Source organism: Odocoileus virginianus, chromosome 1, assembly GCF_023699985.2.
Source record: "Odocoileus virginianus isolate 20LAN1187 ecotype Illinois chromosome 1, Ovbor_1.2, whole genome shotgun sequence".
Taxonomy (NCBI): domain Eukaryota; kingdom Metazoa; phylum Chordata; class Mammalia; order Artiodactyla; family Cervidae; genus Odocoileus; species Odocoileus virginianus.
The window spans coordinates 101,258,433-101,270,580 of record NC_069674.1 but is presented as its reverse complement, the minus strand read 5'-3'; the positions used below and the strand labels follow the sequence as shown (position 1 = coordinate 101,270,580).

General features: G+C 35.3%; 1 protein-coding gene across 1 annotated transcript in view; it reads left to right on the top strand.

Moving 5' to 3' along the window:
• VPS50 (VPS50 subunit of EARP/GARPII complex) overlaps positions 1 to 12,148 on the top strand; it is a 122,557-nt gene that overhangs the window by 34,417 nt on the left and 75,992 nt on the right. The window contains exons 10-11 of the mRNA XM_070471544.1: positions 10,068 to 10,110; positions 11,597 to 11,695. Coding sequence (XP_070327645.1) covers positions 10,068 to 10,110; positions 11,597 to 11,695 — 142 coding nt within the window. The remainder of the gene's footprint in view (positions 1 to 10,067; positions 10,111 to 11,596; positions 11,696 to 12,148) is intronic.

Sequence of the window (12,148 nt, the reverse complement as noted above, 5' to 3'; positions counted from 1 at the left end):
ATAGGAGAGATTGAGTCCACAAAAATGAAAGGAATTTTATTAATAATTTCCTTTTAATTTTGTGTGTATTAATTAGATGTACCTTTCTTATTCCGTGCGTTTTCTTCATTTTGCTCTTTTTCCTCTGGTCTTATTAATACAGTCAATATTGAACCTGTTCTTGAGCGCTCTCCTTGGTCAGATGTAATTCACCAGCACTTTAATGTTCTTTCCATTTACCTGGAGCTGTTAATTTAGCCAAAGGCAAGATTTAGTCTTTTGCTTAGATCTGAGTGATTCAAAAGTGAAAAATCATTTGACACTCTGGTAACCATAGAATAGTAATTAATTTCCAACTGAATTCACACTCATTTTCTTTAACATTTAAATTTATTTTGTATTTCTATTGATGACTAGAGAATCAAGAAATAGTCTTCTTAGCAGTGTCCTGTAAGAGAACCATTCCATGAATCCAAGTGTTTCGGAATTATCGGGTAATATTTGGTGCTTTTGTTTTTATGTTGCAGGCAAATTCATCTATACAGTGGGTCTATTCATACACTTCTTAATTTTTCATTAGTAGATTATATGTTCCTCTTTTCTTTCCTGGTCACATTGCTCCTTTATTGGAAATAAAGTATTTGATAGAAGGCAGAGACTTTGTGACCTTAGGAGTAGATTATGTTGAACAAGTGAGGGTGAACTCTTATGATTCTGAAAGTAGAAAAAAAGAGAATTCACAACTTTGCTTCTGCATAAAAAGGCACTGACTGTATGCCTAATAAATTCAGGTTACATGACTGTGTAGTTTAATACGTGACGTACCAAGTAATTCGGTATCTTGCTTGATGTGCTGTGTTTCAGCATGAGAGTTATACGGTTGGGATTTATCAGGAATAAGAATCAGAGTGTGTTTATCTTAAAGTATGCCTGAATAAAGCATTTAATTTCTTTATCACTTGAAATTTGTCTAAATTAGTTTCATGAAAAGTTATTAAAAGTCAAAACTTCTTTATTGCTTTTTAAAATTTCCTTTGAAAGAAACTACCTGAATGAATCTTAGAGCATGCTAGATTATGCGCCAAAAAGTTCATGTACCACCTGAACTAGTTTTGAGTACTGCACCTTAACATAGACAGCTGTATTTAATTTCTGATGATCTTAAAATATCCTCTTTTCCCCCTCAGATGATGATCTTGGCAGTTGAAAGAAAATTGTAGGTTGCAGACCCTTAGATCATCGAATAATGAGCACAGCCTTTAGGTACAAGTACAGTAGTACTTGGCTCCCCAGGTAAAGAATCCACCTGCCAAGCAGGAGACTTGGGTTTGATTCCTTGGATCGGGAGGATCCCCTGGAGAAGGAAATGTTGGCAACCCACTCCAGTATCGTGCCTGAGAAATCCCACGGAGAGAGGAGCCTGGCGGGCTATAGTCCATGGCGTCTCGTAGAGTCAGACGTGCCGTAGTGACTAAACAACAAACAACGGCAGTACTAGGGACTGTTCTTCTCCTGTGGCCCTGGAGGCCATCTTAGCAAGCAGTGTCTGCTCTCTCTTTCTTTACACTCAGGCGAGGGGAACCCAGGAGCCTCACCTGGAGTGATGGCAGTGAGTTTCTGCAGGATCACCGGGCCTGCTCAGCTAGACTCCCATGTAGGTCTGGAGTCCCTGTTGCTTGATTTGCTTGGGCTGTTATTGACACCATGGTATTCTGACACTACCTCCTTCCTTCATCTTTTACCTTGTTTTCCTCTGCCTTCCTCCTCCACGCAGTGCCATTTAAAATCAATGTAAAGTGAAATCTACATAAAACATGATACTTGAACAAAATGGTCTTAAAAGGTGAAAGTTTTTCTTTCTGCCCACCCATCCTTCCCTCTCCTACTCCCTAGGGTAAACCATTTTTACAGCTTAATTTTCATCCTACCAGATTTCACTGTAATTTAAAAGATTACTTTATAATATCCTTTTCCTGATTTATCGATGTAAATAGTCGTCAATACTATTTACTCCCCATAATAAAAAACAATAAGAGATAGGCACATGGTGTACTTCCTTTTACTTTTTTTCACTTCTCCATCTTCCAGGTTTTGTTAGTGAAACTGTTATTTTTACTTGGTCAAGTTTATAACATTTATATTCTTCTCACAACTATAATTAAATCTTTGTTTTGTCTAATAGGTTACTTCTAAAAAATTAACTTAATAGAAGTCATGTTTACTATATTATGGATATTTAAATATTATTATCTGCAGAACTGAGTGATTGGATGTATGAAAAAGGAAAAATAATCCTTTGTCTCTAAATGAAAATCCAAATCCATAGTGTTTTTCTGTTTCTGTTGAATATTTTTCACTTTTGTAGGTCCTGCTCGACTTCTGTCATCTTTGTAATATTCCATTTTGGTGCATTTCTTTGTTGTTTGTTGTTAGTTACCTCTTGGAAAATTTTTTTAATACAGGGTACTTAGGGGGTAAATTTTCAGATTTTGAAATGACCTTAATTTAGCCCATTCATACAGCCCATTCATCTCATCAGAGGATGAGATGGTTGGATGGCATCACCAACTCAATGGACATGAGCTTGAGCAAACTCCAGGAGTTGGTGATGGACAGGGAGGCTGGTGTGTTGCAGTCTATGCGGTCGCACAGAGGCGGACACAACTTAGCGACTGAACGACAAATGATTGAAAGAAAAGTAATTTTTTTCCTTAAAAAATGGAAGGCATTGTTTAGCTGTCTATTCCAGCCTCCTGTTTCAAAGGGCAGAGTCAGATACTACTCTCCTCATTTTTTCAAAGAAACGGTACCTGTCTTTTAGAAATTTTAAAGATTTTTCTTTTTTTTTTTCACTTGATCTAAAATTTCACCAGTCTAGAGAAGTCCTGTCTTAGATTCTTCACTCTGAGATGATGAGACAAGAATGTAGTAGTATTTAGTGCTTAGCTGCATGAGATGCTGTGTTTACTTGTTATACCGAGAGCTTGTGAAGTGTGTTTGTTCTGTAGGAGTTGGTAATAACAGGCAGTTAACAGGCAGGACCGTGGATAATATGCCAGTTAAGAGCACGGAATACATAAACAAAAGCTGTCAGAGATGCTCAGGCTGTGAATGGTTCACTTCCCATACCCCCATGGGAATGGGAAATAGTGACATTTATAGGAGTGGGAGCAGGAGCTTGGCACCATTATCCAAGGCAGCACTGACAATACAGTAATTTTAAATTAGATTTTAATAAGGCTTTCTCACTAAAGCTTTATTCTTCAGCTTTTAAAAACTGAATCATGATAATAGTGATGATATAATATTTGAAAAAACTTTGGACTTTAATAAATATCAAGCACTGTACTTATTTTTTTATCTTTTAAAGATAATATTCCTTATTTTTTCCTATTTAGCATTAACAAAGTATTCCTCAGGTGGTGGTGTTCTCTCTCTTGTAGATGAGGACATTGATGCTCTGTAAAATGAGTGGCAAAGGCAAGATTTAAATTTATACCTGTTGGGATGCACATTGTGTTGTTCTTTTTTCTTTTTTTTCTTTTTTCATCATGTTGTTCTTAACCACAGCTATGGTAGGCCATCTACCAATGTAATAGCTGTTATGTGCAGTGGAAGCTCATGGCTAGTAGGCCAATTTATATTATTTTGCTCCAGTCTCTGAAGTATATTCTAACTAGAGTTAACTGTATTTTTCCTAAACCCACTCTGCCAGTTGTGTTTGTTACTGTCTTTATGTTGCTTGAGTAAATAAACTAATGAGATGAAACAGTGTTTTGAAAGTAAGTTGGATGCATTGGAAAAATAGAACTTATTGTTAAAAATAAATTTCCTTTTGAATCTTTTGTAGGTGAGACAACTCATAAAAAACTGGGGGATATAAGATAACTGTAATTTGGCGTTCAGGTTGTTCTGCGTTTGTTTTTAGGTTCCTGCTTCAATTTTGAGATTCTGAAACTTGAAATTACAGTCAATTTATTTGTGATTTGGTTCATATGAGACTAAGAAGTTACAGCTCCAGTCAAATAAAAAGACCTTAGCTCTAAGTCAGAAATGGATGTACACTTAAACAATTTTAGTTAAAATATCATGTGCCCATGCCAAGTCACTTCTGTTGTATCCGACTCTTTGTGACCCCATGGACTGTAGCCTGCCAAGCTCCTCTGTCTGTGGGATTCTCCAGGCAAGAATACTGGAGTGGGTAGCCATTCCCTTCTCGAGGGGATCTTCCTGACCCAGGGATCGAACCTGGGTCCTCCCACACTACAGGCAGATTCTTTACTATCTGAGCCACCAGTGAAACCCTAAAATATTCAGTGCACATAAATATTCCTGTTTTAACTTTGATCAGTTGACCAACTAAACGGTCTTCTGCTGAACTGTAGCACAGGGCTGCCAGAGGGCCCTTGTCTTTAAAGGGCCAGATAATAAATATTTAAAATTTTGCAGACCATAAGGTCTTGGTTGCAGTTATTCAGCTCTGCCCTTGAAGACCAAGAGTGGCAGTAGACGATATGTAAACAAATGTGTGTGGCATTTTTTTATATAGAAACGTAGCCTCTTGGCTAGATTTGACTCCTGAGCCTGGCCTCTGCTCTGGAATTATAATTCATAAAGTTTGGAAATATTTTGAACATTTTTAGTGTCCTTAATAATGAACTCTGAACTTTATATGTGGTGAGTGGTTGTGTTGTGAGTTAGGTCTGGGATTTCTGAACAGAGTGTGAACAGAGATCCCAGTAGATCCAAAGTGATCTTGGGGTTCTTTTACAGTTTTTTCGTGGTTTGAAGGATCCTGTGACACTTTATGGTACCTCAGGGTTGTTTGTTTAGCCTCAATGTGTTTGAAAATCATGTTTTCTCTGAGGTCTGTTGATAAAACTCGGCAGCAGTGAGTAGATTGAAATCCTTGGAATTGTATAATACCTCTGATCTAAACAGACTGGAGTTTCTGCAGGCCATGGGCACACAGTATAAACTTGGAAGAATAAATTTTACTTATGTGTGTTCCAAAGGTTTTAGCATTCTACTGAATCATATACAAAGATGTGCTAATTGGTTAGCTGGTGTTCAGCATATAATAAAATCTAGAAACTTTAGAGCTGGAAGCAGCCCTTTAGATCCAGCCCACTTTTATATAGGAAACTGGTGCCCAGAGTTATTAAGAGACTTGTCTTAAATCACTTGGCTTAATAACAAACCATGGAAAGACCGTTAAGAGGCTGATTACCTCCATACCATCTTGTCTTTCAATAAGTACAGTCAAATTGCACTTTTCTAGGACACATTTTGTGAGTGTGTGTCCCAGAGCAGCTACTTAAAAGTAAAGTTAATTATTTATGAATGTTATTTTTAATATTTTCTGTAGTGGTTATAAAAATGCCCTCCAAATTGTTTGAGTCATTCCACTCACTTGCAAATAGCTTTTAATAGCTTTTAGTCTTTCATCTTACAACTAGTAATTTTTCTGACTATAATGTAGCTTTTATTTATCCAAATGTTCATGATTAGGTCCTTTTTACATACTCTGATTAACTGACCCAAATAACTGAAATTCATGTTTCTAAATGATGGCTGAGGATGTCTTTAAAGACCACATTTAATATGTCCACTCCTTAATCACACTTTTATATGTATATGTTAATTAGTAGCCAACTGTTATCACACTACAGTTGTAGATTTTGAAAGCATTTTTTAAACTTTATTTTTAATTGGTGGATAACTGCTTTATGATGCGTTGGTTTCTGCCATACAGCAACAAGAATCAGCCTTGAGTGAGTGAAGTCGCTCAGTTGTGTCCAACTCTTTGCGACCCCATGGACTGTAGCCCACCAGGCTTCTCCGTCCATGGGATTTTCCAGGCAAGAATACTGGAGTGGGGTGCCATTTCCTTCTTCAGGAGATCTTCCCAACCCAGGGATTGAACCCAGGTCTCCCACATTGTAGGTAGGCGCTTTACTGTCTGAGCCACCAGGAATAATCAGCCATACATATATCCCTTCCCTCTTGAAAGCATTTTTAATAAAACTAAAATGGTTGATTTATAGATTTTATATTTAAAATTTTCTGCATACTATATACATTACCATGCTTGCATTAGCTCTTAATATATAGGCTACAAAATCATTTTAACCATAAATAATAGAAGGAATAAAAGCACCTAGATTTATGATAATATTGTGAATAAATTCTGAAGCCCATTTTTTTCAGTTGAGAAGCTGAAGAAATTGTTACTGTCACCTCTGAATTAGTTTAGATATATTCCTTTTTTCCTCCAAACTCAATATTCCCTGAAAGAATATGTTTATGAATTCTGATACTTATTATTCTGGGTGTTCTTGCCTCTCCACGTCTGTGTCTTCAGCCTTAGTGAACTTCTGAGTGCTGTGTGATAGAGGAGTAGAACCAACTTCTCTGCTTCTCTTTATTTATTTTTTTTTTCCTTTACTAAGACCCCTGTAGACTCAGAGTCCTGTCTGACTCTTGTTCTTCTTTCTTTTTTTAGAACATTTTTCTAAAATGTTCTTTCTTTTTTTTAAATTGAAATAGAATATGGGAGCTAAAGGAGTGATGGTTAAAGGTTGCTGTTTTTGTTTGAATTGCAGATTTGACTCAGCAGATGTTTATTTCCTGCTCTGAGTCAGGCAGTGCATTTAGTTAGTCCTGGGGAATCCCTGGGGAATAAGCCACAGTCTGCTCTGATAAACAGTCACAGACACTTCTTTAATCTTAATTCAGGGTGCTGTAAACCGAGCACTGTGTAATTTAAGGGAACAGTTAGGAGAGAGAGACTTCCCAGAAAAAACCACATTTGGGAGTGAGAAAGGGGGATGTACTTTCTAGCTGTTGTGAACATTACATGCAAGAACAGAGAGTGGAAAAGCCTGGGGTTTGTTTGGGGAATCGCACCCAGTTCATCCGACTGAATACATGGTTGACCCTTGAACGACCTAGGGCTTGGGGGTGCTCACCCTTGGCTTCCTCAGAAACCCACATATAACTTACCTACTTGGACTTCGGAATAGGTGATTCCGCATCTACAGATTCACCCAACTGAGGATCAGGAAGTACTGTAGAATTTACTATTGAAAAACATCCTCTTATAAGTCGACCAGTGCAATTCAGATCCCTGTTGTTTAAGCGTCAACTGCAGAGGCACTGAAAAGTGAATGGGAAGTTAATTTTTTGTCAATTATGAAGAGTCTTACGTGCCATGCTAATTTAGGGCTTTATCCTTGGTTTCATGGGGAATCACCAAAGGTGTTAAAGCAGTGGATGAATACGATTTTTATTTCTGCTTCACTTAGGAACTGCAAACTTAGCTGTCTTTAGGGACCAGGCAGGTAACATACATGTGAAGCTGCCAGATGACAGCAGGAGATGGTCAGGTGCACAAGACTGTTGCCTTTTCTGTTGAGTTGCCCAGTTGTGTCCAGCTCTCTGGGACCCCGTGGACGGTAGCCCACCAGGCTCCTCTGTCCATGGGCTTCTCCAGGCAAGAGTACTGGCGTGGGTAGCCATTCACTTCTCCAGATTCCTACATGGTTGATTGTCAAATGATAAAGGCTTGTTCATTTCAGTTTTTACTTGAGAGTATAATCTTCCATTCTCAACCTTAATTAAAAGCATGCTTATGGTACATAGTATTTGTTGAGAATGGTCTAATTCCTCCACGGGTTTGAGTGTTTATCTTTGAGGCCTTCAAAACTGGGTACTTGTATTATTATTAGTTTCACTTTCCTGACAGATTGCTTTGCATTTGTATATGTCTGTATCTTTCTATCAAACCACCTTGTTGTTATCTTCTCAGTTTGCACTGAAAGGCTCTTTCAAGGAAGCCATGAATCCATATTGTATATTCTGTAAGGCTGTTGCTGAGGGTGTTGTGCCTTAGGAGAGAAAATATTGCTCTTCTCTTTATCAAGACTGGCAAAATTTTCTCTCTGAATTTAATGCCAGCAAAAGTGAGTTTTGTCTCTTTGTTTTTGCTCTTTCTCTTAAATTACTGGTTTGTTTTGATATTTGGACACCGAATTGTGTACTGTGGCCTTCCCTATTTGTTTTGACTGCTAGGACTTTGAGAATCACATTGATGATCAGAAGACAGTTGTAAGAAAAAAACAAAAAAAAAAAAACTCTTGTATAATTTTGCTGTGAAAATATATCTTTCTCTTGTTCTTACTATTTTATTTTACTTTTACTTTAATCCTTTTTGTCAAAACGTTTTCTCTAAAATTGTATTTACTTTTTCAGGTAACAGCAGATATTTTTCAGTAATGAGGTGTTATAATTCAAATATCAGTTGTTTTTAAACTGATCTCTTGAGAATTAGGGCTTCCCTGATGGCTCAGAAGGTAGAGTCGGCCTGCAATGCGATAGGCCCCGTTCCATCCCTGGGCTCGGAAGATCCCTTGGAGAAGGAAGTGGCAACCCACTTCAGTATTCTTTCCTGAAAAATCCCATGGATGGAGGAGCCTGGCAGGCTACAGCCCATAGGATTGCAAAGAGTTGAGAACAACTGAGCAACTAACACTAACGCTGGAGGATTCAAGAGGAAGAAAATCAGATTCAATCACATATCCTCAATGTATAACTCAGTACATTTTTACAAAGGGAAAACATAGTTGTGTAATTACTTCCCAGAAATAAAAACAGAAGTAGAACATTTCTAGGACCCTAGAAACTTCCTTCATGCCTCATTCCAGTCATTATATTACCAAGGCAACCACTGTTCTGGTTTCTGTCACTAATGTTATTTTTGCCCATTTTGAACTTTATGTAAATGGAATCATACAGTATGTACTTTTTAAACGGACATCTTTTGTATTATGTTTTTGAGATTCAGGTGACACATTTTCATGCTACAGTATTTTATCATGTAAATAAATATATCCCTTTAATTTTTCATAGACAGTTGAGCTGCTTCATGCTTTTGCCTGTTACAAATAATGTTGTGAGGATTGTGTATGCACTTCTGATAGACAGACCTGGAATAAGTGTATGTTGAGTTTCAGGAGGTGTTAATGGTTCCAGAGAGGTGGTATCACTTTTTCCTTCTCCAGCATTTAGTTGAGCGTTTTATTGTTCTACATTCTTGCCAACATTTGTTGATGTTGTTTTTAATTGTTTAAAAATAATTTTAGCCATTCTAGTCATTTGTTATAGTCTTTTTATAGTTTTAATTTGCATTTCCTGAATGCCTGAAAGAGTGCATATTTATGTTTATTGGCCAGTTGAATATCTTCTTTGTCAAGTATTTAAGGCTTTTACCCTTTGTTTCTATTCTGTTCTGTTGATCTGTTAATGTGTTCTTATAATAAGTGCCACACTGCCTTATTGCTGTAACTTTATAGTAAGTTATATATATATAACTGCATATATATTACAAATATATAGTCTACTATATAGTAACTATTTTAGTGTGTCTTACAGCATTGTTCTTCAGGATTTTCTTGACTAGTCGTAGCCCTTTGAGTTTCCACATAAATTTTAGAAGCAGCTTGTCAGTTTTTCCATTAAAAAGCCTACTGGCTTAATATTAATAAGAAATCTGTTATTTTAAGATATCATTTTTGTGAGAATTGGTATCAGTTATAGTAAAGATTTTAGTCGTTACATGGTATACCTCTGTGTAGTTGTCTTCTTTATTTTGGCTCTGTTTTGTATTGTATATTCTTTATTTGATTTATTCCCAGGTATTTGGTTTTTTGAGGCATATCTTTAAAAATTTCATTGTCTAATTCCTTGTTTTTGATATATAGAGATTAGTTTTACCTTTGTTTTACTTTTCATCTATATTACACATATTATCTTTAAAACTTGCTATCAGTATTTAATTCTTAAATTCTTAGTTTTATCTATAAAGTCTTCAGGATTTTCTGTCCACACAATACTGTTGCTGCTAGTGATGACTCTTATTTCTTCCTTTCTAATTTTTTTCCTTTTGTTTATTTTTCTTGCCTTATCGTACTGTCTATAGAATCAGCACAACTTAACTGCTCATACTATTGATTTGTCAATTTAAGTGTTTATTCATCTAGTTTGTCTCTTTAAAAAATTGACACACCTAATTCTGTTTTATTTAATAGTGAACTGAATTCAAAGTTGCAAGATACTTTAGAACAAATCGAGGTAAGAAGGATTATATCTTAAGGTAAATGACTTTCTTTTCAGAGGGTTTTGAATAGGATAGATGTATCTTACATTTTGACTTCCGTATTATTACCAGTGTTTGTAGATCACTACCCTTTGTGTTTTTCATTTGGAATGTCTGTTAATATTAACAGACTTGATCAAGTTAATGTTAATTTACTCGTTCTCTCAGTGATACTTTTAGAATTGTAGGGTCTGAAAAGAGTATTTGAAAATATTTCCATATCTACAAAGATTCCTAAACTCTTAGCTATAGGTGTGTTCTCACATAAACTATAGGCAGAATATTTACCATGCATTAATTAGTTTTTGATTATCAACTATTTCTTCTTTTTAGCTTACTGAATTTAAGAATGATTTTTTTAAATTTTATTAATTGATGATAACCCTCCTAAATTCATAAACCTTATAATAACATCTCATACAATTCCTCAAACGTGTAGAAACTGGAAATGAAAAGCTATGTCATTGTGAGCATAAAGTCTTCCTTAGCAATCTTTGTAAAGCAGAGGGTTCATTTAAATACATTTAATAAGAATTATTTAGTTTCTTCTGAAATTTTATTTTACTGTTTTCCTGATGAGAGTTCTTAGAAAGGTTGAGGCTAGACTTTCAAATGACCTTTATGAAAGTAGTTTTTGATCATAAATGCAATTATTTCCATAGTGAGAATGATAATTTGGTAAGCATAAATAGAATTATTTTGAAAGTCCCTTAAGTAAATAATCACCTGATTTTTTTCTTTTCTTTCTTTCTTTTTTTTGGGGGTGTCACCTGAACATTTTAATGAAGACTCTCTTTTGAAAACTGTTTTCTTCATTCTTGTAATTAAAATGAAATCATTGAGATAGAAACCCATAAACAAAGTGGATATATTTAGATATAAAAAGGCAATATCTTGAGGTATATACTTTTAAGTCAATGTAGTTTTGTTGAGAATTACTTTTCAGTGATTAAGAAGGGTTGTTTTATTTTTCAGTAACCCTACAAACTCAGTTCATATAATTACATGATTTTAGTTGATGCTTGATGAAACATAAAGCTAAGTAAAAAATAAAAACTAGAATTCCTTTAGAGACTATTATAATTATTTTGTGTTCCTAGAAACATTCAGCAAATTTTTTTTTTTAAATTCACATATTAATAACATCTCAATAAACTTGAGTATAGTTGGTAATAAGAATTATAATTTATTCCCTGGTGGTTAGGACTTGGTGCTTTCATTGCCATATCCTGGGTTTGATCCCTGGCTGGGGAACTAAAAGCTTATAAGCAGTGTGGAATAGCCAAAAAAAAAAAATTACAACTTATGTTTTTAATTAAATTTGTTTTTGACTATTCAATCCAGTGTGATAGTAATGTGTTTAGGTATTAATTAAAAGTGAGGAATTAGGCTTAATATTTTCTTACTACCTTGAAAACATGATTCCTTAACCACCTCTCACTTTCTCTTTTAATTACATAGGAACAGTTGGATGTTGCTCTGTCCAAAATCTGCAAGAATTTTGACATTAACCACTACACCAAAGTTCAACAAGCTTATCGACTTCTTGGAAAAACACAGGTAAGTTTTAAAAGGATTTTTTTTTTCTTAATCAATAATCTGTTGCTCTTCCTGATTGCTTTAGTTCGAATATTATTAATGTAGTGTGCTTAAAAAGTTTAATTGAAGAAAGTAAATTTTTATGATGTGTTAACAATGGTAACAGAATCGCATAAGCTCAGAGTGTGGCTAGTGTGATTAATACATTACTGAGGTCTGTTTTAAACTATGAAGTGTGTCTCAGGTTTAATATTTTCATCATTTCCTGTAGTTTTTTAAAAAAGTATACTATAATTCAGTGGGTGAGGATATGTAGTCTCTTTCACCGCAGTTCTTGGTCCTGAATAAGACCTTTTAAGGTTGGAACCTCATGGTTCCTAGGTGGGCCAGCGTGATTCCCTCACAGTGGTCTATAAACTTTTGTGTATTGTGTACATTTGTTTTAAAACAGGTCTGTTTCTTTTATCAGAGTTT